Below are 24,260 nucleotides of genomic sequence, written 5' to 3'. Positions count from 1 at the left end.
AGAGGCCAATACCAACATTTCTTCCGATGGCTAATACAGGTTACATTATATTAGAATATAGTAGTATCACTGTAGTATTTGTATCAGTGTTTACACTATTAAACGCAATGTTATTTAACGCCACTAGAGGGCGCTTAACACCTTTTCTCCAATTTAACTGACACTGGTCTTAATTCTACTTAGGATGAAATACTGGAAAGTTGCATAAGAGAATAACACGTGTTTATGAGGAACTATTTGAGATGAACATAAGATAATCAGAGTCTATGAACACTGAATGCTTGTATGCATTAAGACAGGGACCAAGTTCTAAAGTGCTGCACAATGTATCAAGAATTATTGTTGCGAAACAAACCCATAATAGTGTACACTGAGTTGTCCATTTTATCCTGTCACATTGATGCACATCATAAGTATTCAGTTACTGATCACCCATCTGTTGCTATGCACAAATGATCAGCCATCCTCTACCTCCTCCCATCAATGCTAATGAATCAACTTAGCTCAGGACTGCACTGACGCTGAGGTTCTGGTGCAAATCTGGTATCAAGCACAGCAGTATTGATTACTTTTTATACACCATGACAGCAGTATAAAAACAGAGAAATGCACAATGATAAAGTCACTATTCTTGTTTAGTGTAAAATATTGGATGAATGTTCATTAACCCTGTACTTTCCTTGAAACCCAGTTAAATGTCAGAAATGAACACATAGTTTTCAGAAAAGTTTTCCTTTTCTTTTTACAATTCATTTGTCTGGCCATTTCCCATTATTCTGTAGGACATGCACCACCCTTAAGCACAGGAGCTACCAAAGATATAAAATGAGGACTAACACTAGGCTTTTCCATATGCACAAATAAACTGATTAACAAGATTGACTAGTATTAATATATTCAGACTTGGCTTCATCAATTAGGCTTCTGTTCAATAACATACATACATAAAGAGCTAAAGGCCATATGCTATTGTTGACTTTGTCCACCTTTAACCCCACAAACTTTTACCTTTAACAAGGAGTAGCTAGAATTTTAGGCCTCTACCATGTACCATTCCTCTCTAGTTTGATACTCTTGGGTGGTGACTGATGACACACTTCTGTAGAGTAAATATTTTTTGTTTGTCAAGCATAGGTGAGTGAAATACATCAGAGAGCTTTTTAAAACACCCCAAAGCATAATCATTAATGCATTAATTATTCATAAACACTCTTACAGCAATTTATGGAAACTGCATCATGCAGCTGAAAAACAAGAGTCCTCTAAGGGAAGACAATGATGATGCACTGGAGACTGGAGCCATCGTGCTCTTTTAAACTTATGAATCTTCAAAGGAGTAGCATAGAAGAGAAAAGTAGTCCATGCCTCAGTGTTGCATGGGATTTGGTCTCACTTTTGTGTCAAATTTGTGTCATATTTAATATTCATGGTCAGGACATTGAATTTCAAGGATTTTGCTTGTTTAAAAATTGTCTGTGTACAGTAAATAAACTTAAAGTTATTGCTCTGTAGTTCCCAAGTTCCTGTCCTCAGGGTCTTAATACACCCTAGTTTATGGCCCAGGAGACAGTGTGTTTTTCATAACTATGACAGGATAACAAACATGATAGACAGTTCATGAATAAATAATGCATGAACATAGTAATGAGGCACAAGGGAAGTGCTTGGATTTCAGAGATTGTTGATATACTATACCCATGAGCTTTGGCCTAGCCATCAGAGCTTTCTTAATGTTGCTTCTTTAACTTGACAGTCTTCACTAGTAAACTGGAAAGTTCAAATCCCAGAAGGACACTGTTGGGTGAGGACCTTCACTCTGACCCCAGAATTATTTCTAATTGTAAAGGAAAAAAATATTGTTATTGGCAAAAGAAAAAAATACAACGTGCTTAATTGTTCTTTATGGACGTGCTTAATTGTTACTTAATTGTTACTTTACTTTTTTTTTTTTTTTTTTTGGAAATTTACAGTACAATATCCCAAATTGTATTTTAAAAAGATGGGGCTAATAGCCGATATTCAGCCATTGTATTTGTATATATGCGTTCACCTGTTCTGGAAGTTGACAGAATGGTGACATTCCAACTAAAGTCTGAAAGGGAGTAAAGCCTGTGTTTATGCTATTATTAAAATGCAAATTAATCTGGCCAAAGAAGAGACTTTAGTTTGACTAATAAACAAACAAACAAACAAACAAACAAACGGATGAATAAATGTTCATTTAAAAGCAACATCCCCCCAGCATATTATGTTATGCACAGATTGCTTTAACTGCACCGAATGTGCTGTTAATAAAGAACCATCCATTGAGCATATCATCAAGATGAAAATTATAATTGTGATGTGACGATCGGCTGCAGGTCGGGTGCGGATGTCTTTATTCATTCATTTTCTACCGCTTATCCGAACTTCTCGTGTCACGGGGAGCCTGTGCCTATCTCAGGCGTCATCAGGCATCGAGGCAGGATACACCCTGGACGGAGTGCCAACCCATCGCAGGGCACACACACACTCTCATTCACTCACACACTCACACACTACGGACAATTTTCCAGAGATGCCAATCAACCTACCATGCATGTCTTTGGACCGGGGGAGGAAACCGGAGTACCCGGAGGAAACCCCCGAGGCACGGGGAGAACATGCAAACTCCACACACAAGGTGGAGGCAGGAATCGAACCCCCAACCCTGGAGGTGTGAGGCGAAGGTGCTAACCACTAAGCCACCGTGCCCCCCTGCGGATATCTTATTCAGAGAAAATTATGTTGCGTGATTATGGTGGGTGATTATTTGAAGCAGCGGATTCGGTTGACGTCTGAGCTGATCAGCACAACTCTACTGGCTACTCTAAATCAAATGCATGTTCATGATACCTTGCTGTCCATAGTGCAACTGACTTTGTCACTAGTGAACACCATTGGGATAAACTGGAAAGTTTAACTTTGTACCAGGCCTTCTGAGATTACATTAGGTACCAAACTCAATAATGCTCTTGTGGCTGAATGAGCACATTTCCCCACAACCACATACCTACTTCTGGTATTAGTTAAGGCCCGAAATTTTGGGCACCTTTCGCTGCGTTCAGGAACATGGTTTATTAAATAACCTGTAATAGATTCATAAAAAAGGACATAACATGTTTTAGGCATGTTAAGTAGTTTCAAACAGTAATGGAAAAATAAAAATGATCAAGTCACTGGGATCTGGCAGAAAGTGTTTATAACATTAAAAAAAATATTTTTATCCACATCAGACAAGAATGTCTTGTTTTTTTCTAAGGTTTCTTTGCTGTCAGTGGCTGCATTTTTCTCTTAAATGAGTAACAGGAATTAAAATCATTGTTTTTATATAATACACCACAAATGTTGTACATGAGTGGAAGCAATACGTCTCTTTTCATACATTTACACTACCTGAAATTATGTGTTAAAAGTGAAACTTGTTACACAAAACATGGTACTCTAATGTCCCTCAAGACTGTATTTACATTGATGCTTGCTCGCTATACAACTTAGGACCATGTAAAAGATCACATGTCTTTAATTTATTAGTTACATATCAGATAAAAATCATCACTGTGGTTAAAAATTAGCTGACACACACACACACACACACTTGTGCACACACACTTGTGCACACACACTTGTACACTTTGCTCTTGCACAAGGGATGATGATTGGACTGTGGAGTGTACGAAAGTCCAGAAATACAAGGCTCTCTTCTGTTTGATAGGAGACCAGCAACTGGCAAAACCCAGGTTTTATATATGTAAATATATCTAATATAGGTGCTAATTTATATTTAATAATAGCAAATTATTATACCTAATTTGTGCTATAATAATAATAATAATAATAATAATAATAATAATAATAATAATAATTATTATTATTATTTCAGCCATATGAGCAACATTGAGGTCTGGCAATGAAACAGACAGGGAAGCTTTGCAAGAAGTTTGTGTTTCAATTCAATCCAAAAGTGTTCAGTGGGGTTGAGGTCATGGCTCTGAACAGGAAACTCCACTCCAAACTTGGCACGCCATGTCTTTACAAACCTTATTCAGTTCACTGGGGCAAGGTAATGTTGGAACAGGGTTATGTCACTTGGTTCCAGTGAAGGGAAATCTTAATGCTACAGAATACAAAATCGTTCTATACATTATGTGCTACATACATTGAGGCATTTTGATTGGAGAAAGCTTGTGTATGGGTTTGATGGTCAGGCATCCATCATGCTTTTTGCTATAGAGAGTAAGTCTGTGTTCCACGAAACAATCCGGTACATTTTGTTTACCTACGTGCTTTTCAATAATTCTGTCCTCCTCCTAATAGAGACATTATATTAAACTATATTATGTGAATCAGCCTTTCCTTTCTCTAAACACTTTTATTCAACCATTCAATATATTTTAAAATTAGTCATTGTCAAAATTCAAAAACATTTTTTAGAAAAATAAGAGAGGTGTGTTTCCACTCAGAAGTGTGTCGTCATCTCTCTCTGTGGTCCACGTGGTCTCCATTATAACCATTAATTCACTCGGCTCTTCATATTCAGATCTTATCTCATATATTAAAGTGGGGTTCAGCATCAAATGACATAAGAGATCTGTAAATGCTCATCATATGTAAATGTTATCTATTCTTATTAGAAATCTGATCTGCAGGGATGTGTTGTTAATTTGCAGTGGTTTGACTTTTATTTGCGTTAATATCTTTAAATAAAATTGCATTATTATCCTTTGTATAATATAATGTCAGGTACTTATAATAGCAGCACAGAGATTTTGTTTGTACAGCAAATAATTCAGGTTGTGCTGACTGAGGGACAAATAATGAAAGTAATTTGTGCAATACTAATGTCTATATTCTTCATCTGTTTTAATGTCATCATGGTCTTCACTCTTTGGAGCAAGCCTGTTTTTAGAGAGACGCCACGCTACATCCTGTTTATCAACATGCTCATCAATGACTCGATTCAACTTCTCTTCACTTCCATGCTGTACATTTTCAGTCTCATCTTACTCCAGTTAGTCACGGCTACTTGTGCTTTTATAGTTTTTGTTTCGGTTACAACTTTCCGTAACGCACCTTTAAACCTGGCTGTGATGTCACTAGAGCGTTATGTAGCCATTTGCTTTCCTCTAAGACATGCTGAAATAGCCACTCAGAAAAGGACTCATATTGCTATCGGAGTCATTTGGTTTATTGGTTCTATAAATTTTATAATTGATTTGTTTTATGTTGGAGTGATGGACCATAAATTTTTGACCTCACAAATTTTGTGCACACGAGAGAGGCTTTTCATAACTAAATGGCAAGCAGAAGCTTTACAGGCTTTTAGCATATTCTACTTTGTGTCAGTGTCTGTGATCATCCTTTTCACTTATATCAGCATATTGATCACAGCCAGGTCCATTTCATCCAATAAAGGATCTGCTGCAAAAGCTCACAAGACCGTGCTGCTGCACCTCATTCAGCTGGTGCTGTGCCTCACCTCTTTTCTCTATGGCTTAATAGAACGAGCTGCAGCAATGGCTGGCAGCAGCAGCCTCTTTTTGGATTTGCGTTATCTGAATTATTTATTTGTGCTGATCTTACCACGATGCCTAAGCCCACTCATCTACGGACTGAGAGACGAGGCTATACGACCATTATTCATCTACTACTTTTGCTGTGCCACAGGCAAACGAAGATCTACTGTCAATGTACACTGAATTTCAGATGCTTACGGATTCTTAAACCTGTTTAGTGTCATATATACTGTTGTAGAAACTTATGACAGAAATATAGTGTGAATTGTTATGAACAGTTACATTACTACCTCATTTAAATACTCCGTTAAATGAAAACAGTTAACCGTGTGTTTTACTTCAAAGCCAAACATGGGCTTGAAGACCTTATTGCAAATACTCTGAGACTATGTACTGCTGAAAAGATCATACACAATAAAATAAACTGTATAGAATAGTAGTGTTTAATGTTTAGTAGAGAATACAGAAAATGCCAACTTAAAGAAACACGTGTATTGTGTTCAGCTTTCAAGCCAATTTCCCTCTTAAAAATGTTTTCATGTTTGTGATCATTTAAAATAAAGTCATACAAGGATATATGAGTTTACTAGACATAAATTTACAATAAACCTTCCAACTCCAGAAAGATTTAATGACTCAATACACTTAAATGATGATTACTGGGATTTATTTAATTCATACAAATGCATTTATTTGCATCAAAGCTATTAGAAAGTAACTGTGGCACTCCTGCTTTTACTTATTAACACTGTGCTCTTTGGGAGATGGTCATGTGCATATGAAGACTGAGATCATGTAGTTTTATGCAAAAGATTTTTTGTTTTGTATTTAAAATATTTTTCTGAATATACACTTTTCCTAGAAAAATGCTCATATTTCTGATCAATTCAAGAGCAGTCTTGCAGGCACAACATATTTTGTTTAATATTTAGCTACATGTTTTCTATGATGTTCAATTCATTGAATTGATGAGGAACATGACAAAAGCTTGAGCTCGTGATTCTTGAGCAATGTTGAAATTGGATCAATATAAAAAATTCTGTAATTTCTTCTCTATTAACAAACTAAAGCTTATTATCCTCAGTATTTACCACTCTGACTTTTTGTTTGTTTTAATCAGAACCCCAATTCAATATGTATATAGTTTTCTTAATGGCCTTTGTCAAAAAGCAACATGGTTTTCTGCATAATGAGTGAAACAGAAGTGACAGCAGCAAGACAAAATGTCCAAGATACATTAAAAAAATGAAAAGAACCAGAATCAAAATGTTATTTTCAAAAGACAATGCTATTATGAGTGGTTACTTATCCACAACTGTAAAATATAGAGTCAAACAGTTGTGTGTGGGTATCAGGGTCATTACTGATATTCAATTTTATCTTTCCATTTATAATATTTTAATATTAAATAGATAAATGGTACATAAGTCATTCACTCAGGCAATAAGGTTTTGGGAGTCATTGTATGTTCTGATCTACCAGTCAATGAATATTTTCAAAATTCAAATTTAAATATATAGTGCCAATGATGCATGCAAGGTGCAGTATGAGTTCATCTGACAGGACTGATACACCACACAGCATGCTGGACTGATGGAATATGACCCTATAGTGATAAAGTGACGCACCTGTTCAATTCAGCACGAGTCGCAGTGGCAGAACAGAGCAGGGGTCACATGACATTAAGTTAATTAAATGTCTTTTTTTATTGTTAACTTTTTTATTATGTGCACTTAAGTCTGAGTTAAATTAGTTAAATTCTAAATGAGTGTGATATGGCTCTCTGATTTACCCATTTGAATGTAGAAAAAGGCTATAGGGAGTAAGTCTGTGTTCCACAAAACACCACGATAATCAAACTTTCTTAACTCTGAACACTTTTATTCAAACATTCAACATATTTTATAAATAGTCATTGTCAAAATTTAAAAACATTTTTTAGAAAAATAAGAGAGGTGTGTTTCCACTCAGAAGTGTGTCGTCATCTCTCCCTGTGGTCCACGTGGTCTCCATTATAACCATTAATTCACTCGGGTCTTCATATTCAGATCTTATCTCATATATTAAAGTGGGGTTCAGCATCAAATGACATAAGAGATCTGTAAATGCTCATCATATGTAAATGTTATCTATTCTTATTAGAAATCTGATCTGCAGGGATGTGTTGTTAATTTGCAGTGGTTTGACTTTTATTTGTGTTAATATCTTTAAATAAAATTGCATGGTTATCCTTTGTATAATATAATGTCAGGTACTTATAATAGCAGCACAGAGATTTTGTTTGTACAGCAAATAATTCAGGTTGTGCTGACTGAGGGACAAATAATGAAAGTAATTTGTGCAATACTAATGTCTATATTATTCATCTGTTTTAATGTCATCATGGTCTTCACTCTTTGGAGCAAGCCTGATTTTAGGGAGACGCCACGCTACATCCTGTTTATCAACATGCTCATCAATGACTCGATTCAACTTCTCTTCACTTCCATTCTGTTCATTTTCAGTCTCATCTTACTCCAGTTAGTCACGGCTACTTGTGCTTTTATAGTTTTTGTTTCGGTTACAACTTTCCGTAACGCACCTTTAAACCTGGCTGTGATGTCACTAGAGCGTTATGTAGCCATTTGCTTTCCTCTAAGACATGCTGAAATAGCCACTCAGAAAAGGACTCATATTGCTATCGGAGTCATTTGGTTTATTGGTTCTATAAATTTTATAATTGATTTGTTTTATGTTGGAGTGATGGACCATAAATTTTTGACCTCACAAATTTTGTGCACACGAGAGAGGCTTTTCATAACTAAATGGCAAGCAGAAGCTTTACAGGCTTTTAGCATATTCTACTTTGTGTCAGTGTCTGTGATCATCCTTTTCACTTATATCAGCATATTGATCACAGCCAGGTCCATTTCATCCAATAAAGGATCTGCTACAAAAGCTCACAAGACCGTGCTGCTGCACATCATTCAGCTGGGCCTGTGCCTCACCTCTTTTCTCTACGGCTTTATAGAACGAGCTGCAGCAATGGCTGGCAGCAGCAGCCTCTTTTCGGATTTGCGTTATCTGAATTATTTATTTGTGCTGATCTTACCACGATGCCTAAGCCCACTCATCTACGGACTGAGAGACGAGGCTATACGACCATTATTCATCTACTACTTTTGCTGTGCCATAGGCAAACGAAGATCTACTGTCAATGTACATTGAATTAAAGAAATCAGATGTTGCCAGTATGCTTGTCATATTATGATAGTTGGGGAAAATATATTGGGGATGAGTAATGCTTCCTTGTAATCCTGACTCTGCTGGAGGTTTTGTTTACACTATTTAAGCTAAACTGAATACATGAGACTTGTGTACCCACTCAGATACCACCACTTCACTAAATGAACAGGTATAAAAGAGAAAAATGTCGATAAATGCATAACGTTAACACTGATTGTGTTAACGTTATGCATTTATCGACATTTTTCTCTTTTTTATTTTATACTATAATTTATTATTATTATATTATCTTTTATATTATCCCCTTTAAGGTCAAGAAATCTATCATATCTATTTTTTTCTCTCATGAAAGCTTCTTACATTTTGATGTAATTTTAAATAAATTAAAGTCTTAGCATATGCCTACAAGGAGCATCAGAGATTAAATTACAAGAATAGCCTCCTTTGACAAAAAGTCTCTTCTTGAAGAGCTAATTGATGTTGATGCAGGTTTTAATTGCTTATTTCAGTAGTAGAATATTAAATGATTGTATTAAAATTTTAAAAGGACTTGTATTGATATTGGAATTATTTGTTTTGTTGGATTTATAGCCGTTAGAATTAATTTGCTTTATGGATTAGAATAATGGATTCTAACTATTTAACCCCACAAATATTGTGTTAAAGATAAAAGCTTCTTGTCAGCAATGGCAGTTACTTTTTCACATTTTGACACGTTACAACCACAAAGTAAAATGTATTTTATTAGGATTTTATGAAATAGACCATAAGAAAGTGGCACATAATTGTGAAGTGGAATGAAAATTATAAATGGTGTCCAAATTATTATTATTTTTTTTACAAATAAGAATCTGAAAAGTGTGGCATGCATTTGTATTCAGCCCCATTTACTCTGATACCCCTAACTAAAATCCAGTGAAACCAACTGCCTTCAGAAGTCACCTAATTAGTAAATAGAGTACCCATGTGTGTAATTTAATCTCAGTAAAAATACAGATGTTCTGTGAAGCCCTCAGAAGTGTGTTACAGAACATTAGTGAACAAACAGCATTATGAAGACCAAAGAACACACCAGACAGGTCTGGGATAAAGTTGTGGAGAAGTAGCAGGTTAGGTTATAAATTAAAGCAGGTTAGGTTATAAATTAATATCCCAAGCCTTGAATATCTCATGGAGCACTGTACAATCTATCAGCCGGAAATAGAAAGAGTATGGCACAAGTGCAAGCCTGCCAAGACATGGCCGTCTACCTAAACTGACAGGCCGTGCAAGGAGTGCATTAATCAGGGAAGCAACCAAGAGGCCCATGGTAACTCTGGAGGAGCTGCAGAGATCCACAGCTCAGGTGGGAGAATCTGTCCACATGAAAACTATTAGTTGTGCAGTCCACAAATCTGGTCTTTATGGAAGAGTTGCAAGAAGAAAGCCATTGTTGAAAGAAAGCGATAAGAAATCCCGTTCGCAGTTTGTGACAAGCCATGTGGCAGACACAGCAAGCATGTGGAAGAAGGTGCTCTGACTTTTTGGCCAAAATTTAAAACGTTATGTGTGGCGGAAACCTAACACTGCACATCACCCTGAACACACCATCCCCACCGTGAAACATGGTGGTGGCAGCATCATGTTGTGGGGACGCTTTTGTTCAGCAGGGACAGGGAAGCTGGTCAGAGTTGATGGGAAGATGGATGGAGCCAAATACAGGGCAATTTTAGATGAAAACCTGTTAGAGTCTGCAACAAACTTGAGACTGGGGCAGAGGTTCCTAATAAAAATCCTAATAAAATACATTTTTGTTTGTGGTTGTAACATGTCAAAATGTGAAAAAGTTCAGTGGGTATGAATACTTCTGCAAGGCACTGTAGATGTTTTATATATTTTATTTTATGTCAATATCTATCATCATCTTTTTCTCTTATATAGGAATTTTTATCACAGCCAGGTCTATTTCCTCCTTTAAAGACTCAACAATGGTCCACAAGACCGTGCCACTGCACTTCATTTAGTTGGGCCTGTCTCTCACCTATTTTCTTTTTAGACAGCTCTTACTGAATGTAAAAAATTAAAAGATTTTTTAAAATTCATAAAGATATTGATATTACAGATATTGACTGCTATACTGTGTTGTGTGTAAAAGCGGTTTGACATCACAGTAATAAACTGGCAATACTGCTGAAAAGGTCATACACAGTACATTAAACTGTATAGAATAGTAGTGTTTAATGTTTAATAGAGAATACAGAAAATGCCAACTTAAAGAAACATGTATAGATATTGTGTACATGTATAGATATGGCTCTTATAGCCAATTTTCCTCTTAAAATGTTTTCAAGTTTGTCCTTTAAAATAAAGTCATACAAGGATATATGAGTTTACTAGATATAAATTTACAATAAACCTTCCAACTTCAGAACGATTTAATGACTCAATACACTTAAATGATGATTACTGGGATTTATTTTATTTATACAAATACATTTGATTGGCATCAAATATGAGTGACAGCTATTAGAAAGTGTTAACTGTGGCACTCCTGCTTTTGCTTATTAACACTGTGCTCTTTGGGAGATGGTCATGTGTATATGAAGACTAAGATCATGTAGTTTTATGCAAAAGATTTTTTGTTTTGTGTTTAAAATATTTTTCTGAAGAGAAGAGAAAGACAGAGGCGTTGTGTTCATATATACTATACACTTTTCCTAGAAAAATGCTTATATTTCTGATCAAGAGCAGTCTTGCAGGCACAACATGTTTAAGATTTAGCTACATGTTTTCCATGATGGTCAATTCATGGGATTGATGAGGATCATGACAAAAGCTTGAGCTTGTGATTCTTGAGCAATGCTGGATAGAGTTAACTATTGTATTCTGATGTATGTGACTTTACTAATAGAATTTAGCACTGTGTTAAATACTGAAATTCATTCATTTTCTACCGCTTATCCGAATTACCTCGGGTCACGGGGGGTCTGTGCCTATCTCAGGCGTCATCGGGCATCAAGGCAGGATTAAATACTGAAATTGGATCAATATAAAAAAGTTCTGTAATTTTTCTGTATTAACAAACTAAAGGTTATAAAAGGTTATTATACTCAGTATTTACCAAAATTGAATTGTCCCCAATTCAATATGTATATAGTTTTTTTTTCTAATGGCCTTTGTAAAAAAGCAACATGGGTTTCTCCATAATCAGTGAACTAGAAGTGATAAAAAGCAGCAAGCAGCAAGAAAAAATGTCCAAGATACATTAAAAAAACACTGAAAAGAACCAGAATCGAAATGCTTTCCTGCTCTCAAGGCCAATGATGCATGCAAGGTGCAGTATGAGTTCATCTGACAGGACTGATACACCACACAGCATGCTGGACTTATGGCCCATGACCCTATAGTTATAAAGTGACGCGTGTCTGTTCAATTCAGCACGAGCCACAGTGGCAGCACAGAGCAGGGGTCACGTGACATTAGGCAAGTTAAATGTTTTTTCCATATTGTAATTTTTTATTACCTGCACTTAAGTCTCAGTTAAATTCACCACATGATCATTTGGATATCCATCACTAAGTAGTGCACTGAACATGTGGCTCAGCAATATTCTAAACGGTTATTCATTAGGGTAATTTCATGAAAACTCATCTAACAGACCGCCCAAATGGAAGACCAATGTGCTCTCTCTCTCTCTCTCTCCCTCTCCCTCTCTCTCTCTCTCTCTCTCTCCCTCTCCCTCTCCACCCCTGTGGCTCGTGCTGAATTGTACAGACGTCTGTCACTTTATAACTATAGGGTTTGTTCTCCCACTAAACTAAATTTATCATAGAGATGTGTTTTTCACACAAGGATACTTGAAAGGCCAGAACAAATATCCTTGTGGGCTGCCAATTGAATAGCCCGGTCTTAGGCCATCAGTCCAGCACACTGTGTGGTGTATCAGTGCTGTCAGATGAACTCATACTGCCCATGCATGACTAGCACTATGTATTTAAATTTCAATTTTGAAAAATTCATTGACTGGTAGATCAGATCATGCAATGATTCCCAAACTCTTATTACCTGAGTTAATAACATGTACAACTTATCTTAAATATTATAAATGTAAAGATAAAACTGAATATCAGAAATGACCCAGATACTCTTACTGAATGACCCTGATACTCTTACTCTTTCTACACACAACTGTTTGACTCTATAGTTTAAAGTTGTGGATAAGTAACCACTCATAATAGCATTGTCTTGTATCACCCATGAGAGCACACAAACAAATAGTTTAGATAACGCAGATCTACATAGAGGCTGCTGCTGGTGCTGCTGGTTGCTGTAACTCGCTCTATAATGCTAAAAAGAAAAGAAGTAGGGCACAGGCCCAGCTGAATGATGTGCTGCAGCTCGGTCTTGTGAGCTTTTACAGCAGAGCCTTTATTAGAGGAAATGGACCTGGCTGTGATCAAAATTCTAATATAAGTGAAAAGGATGATCACAGACACTGACACAAAGAAGAATATGTTGAGGCCCTGTCAAAGATCTACTTGCCTTTGCTTTATGGAGATTTTTTTTCTTGTGCAAAATATTTGCGATGAAAAAACTGTAGGATCAGTCAATACTACATAAAGCAAGTCAATTATAAAGCAAAACAAAATAAAAACTAAAACAGTACAAACAGCCATGAATAACTTGAGAGAGGCCAGAATTAAAACATACAACAAGAGAAAAAATTAGATGTATTGAGTCATTGATAAGCATGTGGTTAAACAGAATGTAGCATGGTGTCACTTTAAAAACAGGCTTACTCCAAAGAGTATAGACCATGGTCTGATATATTTATAGATATCTTTATTTGACATTGCAGATTGACATGGGAGAATCTGTCCACAGGAAAACTATTAGTCGTGCACTCCATAAATCTGGTCTTTATGGAAAAGTAGCAAGAAGAAAGCCGTTGTTGAAAGAAAGTCATAATAAATCCCGTTTTTCCAGTTTGCAACAAGCCATGTGGCAAAGACAGCAAGCATGTGGAAGAAGGTGCTCTGGTCAGATGACACCAAAATGTAACTTTTTGACCAAAATTCGAAACGTTATATGTGGCAGAAACCTAACACTGCACATCACCCTGAACACACCATCTCCACTGTGAAACATGGTGGTGGCAGCATCATGTTGTGGGGATGCTTTTCTTCAGCAGGGACAGGGAAGCTGGTCAGAGTTGATGGGAAGATGAATGGAGCCAAATACAGGGCAATCTTAGATGAAAACCTGTTAGTCTGCAAAATACTTGAGACTGGGTTGGAGGTTCAGCTTCCAGCAAGACAATGACCCTAAACATACAGCCAGAGTTACAATGGTGTGGTTTAGATCAAAGCATATTCATGTGTTAGAATGGCCCAGTTAAAGTCCAGACCTAAATCCAATGCAGAATCTGTGGCGAGACTTGAAAATTGCTGTTCACAGACGCTAACCATCCAATCTGACTGAGCTTGAGCTATTTCACAAAGAAAAATGGACAAAAATTTCACTCTAGATGTGCAAAGTTGGTAGAGACATACCCCAAAAGTCTTGCCGCTGTAATTGCAGCTAAAGCTGGTTCTACAAAGTATGGACTCAGTGGGGCTGAATACAAATGCATGCCACACTTCTCAGATATTTATTTGTAAAAGAAATTTGGACAACATTTATCATTTCTCTTCCATTTCACAATTATGTGCCAGTTTGTGTTGGTCTATCATATAAAATCCTAATAAAATACATTTTTGTTTGTGGTTGTAACATGTCAAAAGTTCAGTGGGTATGAATATATTCCCTGAACTCCCTGAGCTGAATTCATTTTGCAAGGCTCTATGGATGTTTTATATATTTTATTTTGTGTCAAAATCTATCATCCTTCTCCATAAATATCATCCTTTTCTCTTATCTAATTTTTTTTTATCACAGCCAGGTCCATTTCCTTCATTAAAGACTCAACAAAGGTCCACTCTAGATATTTCTATTATAGTATCAAAATGTTTATTAGCGGTTATCAGCCATGTCAGTATTGCTTTCTTATGTTTGCACAGGCTAAATGAATTGTTTGATTGACTCATGGATCACGACATCTCTTACTGAATGTAAAAAAATAAAAGATTTTTTTCAAATCATAAAGATATTGATATTACAGATATTGACTGCTATACTGTGTTGTGTGTAAAAGCGGTTTGACATCACAGTAATAAACTGTAAACCGTAAATAAATTAATTTGTCTAAATGCATTACATAAATAATCACAAAAAGAAACCGAATGACATCACAGGAATGAGTAAACTCCTGAGGTCTATTATTTACACTCAGACACGTGCCATCATCTCTCTCTGGTGCTTATTATAAATGTCATCTCAGGGTCAGTTTTATTCTTTGTAGCTGGAGTCCCATATCAATGTGGGGTTTTATACCAGATATAACAGATTAGTGCAAGCATGCAATTTGTCTTCTCTTTGTTACTGAATCTCTAATCTGATCTGTGAGGAAGTGGTTGTGCTTTTTTAGAGATCATCCTTTATTGTATTAAGTGATATCTGTAAATATTTTTTGTTGACTTTTTTTTTTAACATAATATGTCAGTTTCTAATGATAGCATAGTTGAAGTTTTGCTTATACCTCAGCAAATTTTCCAGAGTGTTCTGTCTGAAGGATTAGTATCAAAAGTCTCTTTTGCAATTTTAATGTCTCTGTTCTTTATCTATTTGAATGCTATCATGGTCTACACTCTTTGGAGTAAGTCTGTTTTTAAAGAGACACCACGCTACATTCTGTTTAACCACATGCTTTTTAATGACTCGATTCAGCTCTTTGTTACGTCTTTGTTGTATATTTTAGGTCTGTCTTTTCTCAAGTTAGTCATGGCTGCTTGTGCTTTTTTAGTTTTTGTTTCTAGCACAACTTTCCGTAATGCACCTTTAAACCTGGCTCTGATGTCATTAGAGCGTTATGTGGCTATAACGTTTCCTCTAAGACATGCAGAAATAGCCACTCAGAAAAGAACTTATATTGCTATTGGAATTATTTGGTGTATGAGTATGATACAATTTATAATTGACTTGATTTATGTATTATTGACTGATCCTAAATTTTTTTCATCACAAATATTTTGCACAAGAGAAAGGCTCTTCATAAAGCAATGGCAAGTAGATGCTTATCAGGGGGTTAATATGTTCTACTTTGTGTCAGTGTCTGTGATCATCCTTTTCACTTATATTAGAATTTTGATCACAACCACATCCATCACCTCCAATAAAGACTCTGCTGCAAAAGCTCACAAGACCGTGCTGCTGCACATCATTCAGCTGGGCCTGTGCCTCACCTCTTTTCTTTTTAGCATTATAGAGCGAGCTGCAGCAACGAGCAGCACCAGCACCAGCCTCTATGTTGATCTGCGTTATCTAAACTATTTGTTTGTGCTGATCTTGCCACGATGCTTAAGCCCACTCATCTATGGACTTAGAGACGATTCTATAAGACCCTTATTCATCTACTACTTTCGCTGTGCCACAGGCAAACGCAGGTCTGCTGTCAATGTACACTGAATTTAGACCTTAATTTCAGATGCTTAGGGATTTCTAAACATGTTCAGTGTCATACATACTGTTGTAGGAACCATGACAAAAATATAGTGTGAATTGTTATGAACAGTTACATTACTACCTCATTTAAATACTCTGTTAAATACAACTGTCCTTATTTAAAATAAAGTCATACAAGGATATATGAGTTTACTAGATATACATTTACAATAAACCTTCCAACTTCAGAACGATTTAATGACTCAATACACTTAAATGATGATTACTGGGATTTGTTTTATTTACACAAATACATTTATTTGGCATCAAATATGAGTGAAAGCTATTAGAAAGTGTTAACTGTGGCACTTCTGCAGTTTTATGCAAAAGATTTTTTTGTTTTGTATTTAAAATATTTTTCTGAAGAGAAGAGAAAGACAGAGGTGTTGTGTTCATATATACTGTACAGTTTTCCTAGAAAAATGCTTATATTTCTGATCAAGAGCAGTCTTGCAGGCACAACATGTTTAAGATTTAGCTACATGTTTTCTATGATGGTCAATTCATGGGATTGATGAGGATCATGACAAAAGCTTGAGCTTGTGATTCTTGAGCAATGCTGGATAGAGTTAACTATTGTATTCTGATGTATGTGACTTTACTAATAGAATTTAGCACTGTGTTAAATACTGAAATTCATTCATTCATTTTCTACCGCTTATCCAAATTACCTCGGGTCACGGGGGGTCTGTGCCTATCTCAGGCGCCATCGGGCATCAAGGCAGGATTAAATACTGAAATTGGATGAATATAAAAAAGTTCTGTAATTTTTCTGTATTAACAAACTAAAGGTTATAAAAGTTTATTATACTCAGTATTTACCAAAATGGCTTTTTGTCTGTTTTAATCAGAACCCCAATTCAATATGTATATAGTTTTTTTTTTAATGGCCTTTGTAAACAAGCAACATAGGTTTCTACATAATTAGTTAACCAGAAGTGACAGCAGATGGAAAAAATGTCCAAGATACATTAAAAAAACACTGAAAAGAACCAGAATCGAAATGCTCTCCTGCTCTCAACGCCAATGATGCATGCAAGGTGCAGTATGAGTTCATCTGACAGGACTGATACACCACACAGCATGCTGGACTTATGGCCTATGACCCTATAGTTATAAAGTGACGCGTGTTTGTTCAATTCAGCACGAGCCACAGTGGCAGCACAGAGCAGGGGTCACGTGACATTAGGCAAGTTAAATGTTTTTTCCATATTGTCAATTTTTTTATTACCTGCACTTAAGTCTCAGTTAAATTCTAAATGAGTGTGATATGGCTCTCTGATTTACCCATTTGAATGTAGAAAAAGGTCTATTGGGTGTCTTACAATGCACTGATGTGCTGACCCTTAAATGCTGTGAACTTTTCACAAGAAGTGATTAAATATTTATCTATATCTTTAATTGACATTGCACAAGCGTATTTCACCACATGATCATTTGGATATCCATCACTAAGTAGTGCACTGAACATGTGGCTCAGCAATATTCTAAATGGTTATTCATTAGGGTAATTTCATGAAACCTCATTTAACAGACAGCCCAAATGGAAGACCAATGTGCTCTCTCTCTCTCTCTCTCTCTCTCTCTCTCTCTCTCTCTCTCTCTCTCTCTCTCTCTCTCACATGACCCCTGCTCTGTGCTGCCACTGCGGCTCGTGCTGAATTATACAGACGTCTGTCACTTTATAACTATAGAGTTTGTTCTCCAACTAAACTAAATTTATCATAGAGATGTGTTTTTCACACAAGGATACTTGAAAGGTCATAACAAATAACCTTGTGGGCTGCCAATTGAATAGCCCGGTCTTAGGCCATCAGTCCAGCACACTGTGTGGTGTATCAGTGCTGTCAGATGAACTCATACTGCCCGTGCATGACTAGCACTATGTATTTAAATTTCAATTTTGAAAAATTCATTGACTGGTAGATCAGATCATGCAATGACTCCCAAACTCTTATTACCTGAGTGAATAACATGTACAACTTATCTTAAATATTATAAATGTAAAGATAAAACTGAATATCAGAAATGACCCAGATACTCTTACTGAATGACCCTGATACTCTTACTCTTTCTACACACAACTGTTGGACTCTATAGTTTAAAGTTGTGGATAAGTAACCACTCATAATAGCATTGTCTTGTATCACCCATGAGAGCACACAAACAAATAGTTTAGATAACGCAGATCTACATAGAAGCTGCTGCTGGTGCTGCTGGTTGCTGTAACTCGCTCTATAATGCTAAAAAGAAAAGAAGTAAGGCACAGGCCCAGCTGAATGATGTGCTGCAGCACGGTCTTGTGAGCTTTTACAGCAGAGCCTTTATTAGAGGAAATGGACCTGGCTGTGATCAAAATTCTAATATAAGTGAAAAGGATGATCACAGACACTGACACAAAGAAGAACATATTAACCCCCTGATAAGCATCTACCTGCCATTGCTTTATGAAGAGCCTTTCTCTTGTGCAAAATATTTGTGATGAAAAAACTGTAGGATCGGTCAATACTACATAAAGCAAGTCAATTATAAAGTAAAACAAAATAAAAACTAAAACAGTACAAGCAGCCATGACTAACTTGAGAGAGGCCAGAATTAAAACATACAACAAGAGAAAAAAATGAGATGTATTGAGTCATTGAAAAGCATGTGGTTAAACAGAATGTAGCATGATGTCACTTTAAAAACAGGCTTACTCCAAAGAGTATAGACCATGGTCTGATATATTTATAGATATCTTTATTTGACATTGCAGATTGACATGGGAGAATCTGTCCACAGGAAAACTATTAGTCGTGCGCTCCATAAATCTGGTCTTTATGGAAAAGTAGCAAGAAGAAAGCCGTTGTTGAAAGAAAGTTTTTCCAGTTTGCGACAAGCCATGTGGCAGACACAGCAAGCATGTGGAAGAAGGTGCTCTGGTCAGATGACACCAAAATGTAACTTTTTGACCAAAATTCGAAACGTTATATGTGGCAGAAACCTAACACTGCACATCACCCTGAACACACCATCTCCACTGTGAAACATGGTGGTGGCAGCATCATGTTGTGTAGATGCTTTTCTTCAGCAGGGACAGGGAAGCTGGTCAGAGTTGATGGGAAGATGAATGGAGCCAAATACAGGGCAATCTTAGATGAAAACCTGTTAGTCTGCAAAATACTTGAGACTGGGTTGGAGGTTCAGCTTCCAGCAAGACAATGACCCTAAACATACAGCCAGAGTTACAATGGTGTGGTTTAGATCAAAGCATATTCATGTGTTAGAATGGCCCAGTTAAAGTCCAGACCTAAATCCAATGCAGAATCTGTGGCGAGACTTGAAAATTGCTGTTCACAGACGCTAACCATCCAATCTGACTGAGCTTGAGCTATTTCACAAAGAAAAATGGACAAAAATTTCACTCTAGATGTGCAAAGTTGGTAGAGAAATACCCCAAAAGACTTGCCGCTGTAATTGCAGCAAAAGCTGGTTCTACAAAGTATGGACTCAGTGGGGCTGAATACAAATGCATGCCACACTTCTCAGATATTTATTTGTAAAAGAAATTTGGACAACATTTATCATTTCTCTTCCATTTCACAATTATGTGCCAGTTTGTGTTGGTCTATCATATAAAATCCTAATAAAATACATTTTTGTTTGTGGTTGTAACATGTCAAAAGTTCAGTGGGTATGAATATATTCCCTGAACTCCCTGAGCTGAATTCATTTTGCAAGGCTCTATGGATGTTTTATATATTTTATTTTGTGTCAAAATCTATCATCCTTCTCCATAAATATCATCCTTTTCTCTTATCTAATTTTTTTTTTTATCACAGCCAGGTCCATTTCCTTCATTAAAGACTCAACAAAGGTCCACTCTAGATATTTCTATTATAGTATCAAAATGTTTATTAGCGGTTATCAGCCATGTCAGTATTGCTTTCTTATTATGTTTGCACAGGCTAAATGAATTGTTTGATTGACTCATGGATCACGACATCTCTTACTGAATGTAAAAAAATAAAAGATTTTTTTCAAATCATAAAGATATTACAGATATTGACTGCTATACTGTGTATATACATAATATATACATATACATAATAAGCTGTAAACCGTAAATAAATTAATGTGTCTAAATGCATTACATAAATAATCACAAAAGGAAACAGAATGACATCACAGGAATGAGTAAACTCCTGAGGTCTATTATTTACGCTCAGACACGTGCCATCCTCTCTCTGATGGTGCTTATTATAAATGTCATCTCAGGGTCAGTTTTATTCTTTGTAGCTGGAGTCCCATATCAATGTGGGGTTTTATACCAGATATAGCAGATTAGTGCAAGCATGCAATTTTCTTCTCTTTGTTACTGAATCTCTAATCTGATCTGTGAGGAAGTGGTTGTGCTTTTTTAGAGATCATCCTTTATTGTATTAAGTCATATCTGTAAATATTTTTTGTTGACTTTTTTGTAACATAGTATGTCAGTTTCTAATGATAGCATAGTTGAGGTTTTGCTTATACCTCAGCAAATGTTCCAGCCTGTTCTGTCTGAAGGATTAGTATCAAAAGTCTCTTTTGCAATTTTAATGTCTCTGTTCTTTATCTATATGAATGCTATCATGGTCTACACTCTTTGGAGTAAGCCTGTTTTTAAAGAGACACCACGCTACATTCTGTTTAACCACATGCTTTTTAATGACTCGATTCAGCTCTTTGTTACGTCTTTGTTGTATATTTTAGGTCTGCCTTATCTCAAGTTAGTCGTGGCTGCTTGTGCTTTTTTAGTTTTTGTTTCTAGCACAACTTTCCGTAATGCACCTTTAAACCTGGCTCTGATGTCATTAGAGCGTTATGTGGCTATAAACTTTCCTCTAAGACATGCAGAAATAGCCACTCAGAAAAGAACTTATATTGCTATTGGAATTATTTGGTTTATGAGTATGATACAATTCATAATTGACTTGCTTTATGTATTATTGACTGATCCTAAATTTTTTTCATCACAAATATTTTGCACAAGAGAAAGGCTCTTCATAAAGCAATGGCAAGTAGATGCTTATCAGGGGGTTAATATGTTCTACTTTGTGTCAGTGTCTGTGATCATCCTTTTCACTTATATTAGAATTTTGATCACAACCAGATCCATCACCTCCAATAAAGACTCTGCTGCAAAAGCTCACAAGACCGTGCTGCTGCACATCATTCAGCTGGGCCTGTGCCTCACCTCTTTTCTCTACAGCATTATAGAGCGAGCTGCAGCAACGAGCAGCACCAGCACCAGCCTCTTTATGGACCTGCGTTATCTAAACTATTTGTTTGTGCTGATCTTGCCACGCTGCTTAAGCCCACTCATCTATGGACTTAGAGACGATTCTATAAGACCCTTATTCATCTACTACTTTCGCTGTGCCACAGGCAAACACAGGTCTGCTGTCAATGTACACTGAATTTAGACCTTAATTTCAGATGCTTAGGGATTCTTAAACATGTTTAGTGTCATACATACTGTTGTAGAAACCATGACAAAAATATAGTGTGAATTGTTATGAACAGTTACATTACTACCCCATTTAAATACTCTGTTAAATACAACTGAAAACAGTTATCCGTGTGTTTCACTTCAAAGCCAAACACGGCCTGGAAGACCTTGTTGCAAATACTCTGACTATGTACTGCTGAAAAGGTCATACACAGTAAATTAAACTGTATAGAATAGTAGTGTTTAATGTTTAATAGAGAATACAGAAAATGCCAACTTAAAGAAACATGTATAGATATTGTGTACATGTATAGATATGGCTCTTATAGCCAATTTTCCAATGTTTGTCCTTATTTAAAATAAAGTCATACAAGGATATATGAGTTTACTAGATATAAATTTACAATAAACCTTCCAACTCCAGAACGATTTAATGACTCAATACTGTCACAACGTGAAACAGGTTAGATCCAAATGCTGGTTTATTAGGCAAAATCCAAGACAGGCAAGGGTCACACATCAGGCAAATAACAACATCACAGGAAATCCAAGAGCAGAAGTCAATAATCCAGGCGTAGGTCAGGGCAGGCAGCAAACATTCACAAACACGAAAAACAAGCAAGGTCAAAAAAAGGGAAACAGAAAGAACAGAATAAACGCTCAGTATGAAGACAGTACTAACAATACCTCGCAAAGCGTTCTGAGTGAGCTTAAATAGACCGGGTGATTACAAATAGGAAACAGGTGTGCTGTGCAATGAATAGTGGGAAATAGAGTCCTGATGCTCAAGTGCAGCAAATCCTCTGCAGGCCAGCAGAGGGAGCCCTCATGGCTCTCATAACAGATGCCCCCCCCCCCCCCCCCCCCCCCCCCGGGACCAGGGTGGTGCTGGAGGCGGAGCCAGAGACCAGAGCAGGACCGCAGACCATGGTGGTGCTGGAGGCAGAGCCAGAGACCAGAGCAGGACCTGAGACCAGGGTGGTGCTGGAGGCGGAGCCAGAGACCAGAGCAGGACCGGAGACCAGGGTGGTGCTGCTTCTGGCCAGGCGGAGAGTTCATAGTCGGCCCTTTTCACAGGTAAAGACATGTCTACTTTAAAATCGGGATCTCCATAGTGTCCATCAGAGTAGGACGTCTCGTCCTCGTTCGTGGATTCACTCGCCATAGGAAGCACCTGCTCAACGGACATTGATAGAGACTCCTCAACCTCAGAGGACGGTGGCGAGCTGACTTCAGCAGGCATGGAGTGGGTGTCGGTGGTCACTGTGGGGGATATATCAGGAATAATGTCCTTGAAACAGCTCAAAGACAGGAAACTTGAGCGTTTCTCCTTAGAAGAACTGGAGTTGCTCTCTTGTATATTCTTTGGACATCCAGACTCTGATGCTCCTTGCTGACTGTCTGATCCCAAGCACATCTTAGCCGTTAAGCTGCTGCTGTCATTGGGGGCCCAAGTCTCCTCAGGGGATGTGTGGTATGGCTTATGACCAGCAATGTTTTGACCAGATTTTGGAGAACTCAACTCCAAAGTCTTTTCATCAATACAAGACATGTTTGCATCTCTCACCATGGCCTCCTTGAAAGAAATCACTGGCACGGACTTGTTAGAACCGTGATTGCTATCGACCCACCACAGATCGGACCGGTGACCTTTAACCTCCACTACTTCAATCTCCAAAGGATTCTCAGTGATCTCCATGGCCTCTGAGCCCAGTTCTGACGTGGAGAACAGCGCTTGGGAGGCGTCACCACTGTCCTTGCTGTTGATCCGAAGCAATCCTGTGGGTGAACGTTTGAACTGTTCCAGAGAGTTAATTGTCAGTGTGTCAACAAGCTCCACATCATCCTCAGTGAAGCTGCTCAGCTCATGCCCACCAACCGGAGAACACAAACTATCGCTGCTGATTCCCGAACCGTGATAAGGCCTTGGTAGTGCCTCTGCAACGAGACCACCAACACTGACCTTGCCAGAATCTTCCTCTTCCTCAACAGATAGATCCAGGCCTGCTTCCTCTCCAAGCTGGAGTACATCTGGTTTGCCAAATTGACGCGAGGGCTTAGCTTCTACAACAAAAGCCACACCCGCTGCTGCAAGTTCTTGCTCCTGCAATAAAAACCCTCTCGTTTCTTCAAGCAACACAATTGATTCAGTAGGTTCAGATGCTTCAGTAGATTCAGCCGATTCGGCAGTTTCAGCAGATTCAGATGGTTCAGATGGGGCAGGTGAGGCAGGGGGTCTGGGTGAATCAGCTGATTCTGATGATTCCGTTGGTTCAGAGGACTCAACAGCAGATTCGGATGGCTCAGGAGAGTCAGATGGCTCCGAGTCATGGATTTGGGAACTGCCCGGTGGAGCAGAAGAGCAGCAAGCATACCGCGGTGCCATAGCCAATACAGGAGGCATGGAACTGAGAGAACATACCTCTGTAGCCCTGGGGATCATTAAACTTGAC

At 37.4% G+C, this 24,260-nt stretch overlaps 4 protein-coding genes across 4 annotated transcripts; all 4 read left to right on the top strand.

Moving 5' to 3' along the window:
* Positions 1-4,754: 4,754 nt before the first annotated feature.
* Positions 4,755-5,717, top strand: LOC113649822 (odorant receptor 131-2-like). Its single transcript, XM_027157816.2, has one exon. The coding sequence runs from the start codon at positions 4,755-4,757 to the stop codon at positions 5,715-5,717; it is 963 nt and encodes a 320-aa protein (XP_027013617.2).
* Positions 5,718-7,778: 2,061 nt separating this feature from the next.
* On the top strand, positions 7,779-8,741 carry LOC113649817 (odorant receptor 131-2-like). Its single transcript, XM_027157803.1, has one exon. It carries the CDS (start codon positions 7,779-7,781, stop codon positions 8,739-8,741), a length of 963 nt encoding a protein of 320 aa, XP_027013604.1.
* A 6,347-nt stretch (positions 8,742-15,088) lies between these two features.
* Positions 15,089-16,301, top strand: LOC113649775 (odorant receptor 131-2-like). The gene has a single exon (XM_027157733.2). The coding sequence runs from the start codon at positions 15,333-15,335 to the stop codon at positions 16,299-16,301; it is 969 nt and encodes a 322-aa protein (XP_027013534.2). The 5' UTR covers positions 15,089-15,332.
* A 4,505-nt stretch (positions 16,302-20,806) lies between these two features.
* Positions 20,807-21,996, top strand: LOC113643728 (odorant receptor 131-2-like). Its single transcript, XM_047805927.1, has one exon. It carries the CDS (start codon positions 20,807-20,809, stop codon positions 21,773-21,775), a length of 969 nt encoding a protein of 322 aa, XP_047661883.1. The 3' UTR covers positions 21,776-21,996.
* The last annotated feature ends 2,264 nt before the right edge of the window (positions 21,997-24,260 follow it).

The sequence above is a fragment of the Tachysurus fulvidraco genome, chromosome 21, assembly GCF_022655615.1.
Source record: "Tachysurus fulvidraco isolate hzauxx_2018 chromosome 21, HZAU_PFXX_2.0, whole genome shotgun sequence".
Lineage (NCBI taxonomy): Eukaryota > Metazoa > Chordata > Actinopteri > Siluriformes > Bagridae > Tachysurus > Tachysurus fulvidraco.
Note: the sequence above shows the minus strand (reverse complement) of the source record. Positions and strands in the feature narration are given on the sequence as shown.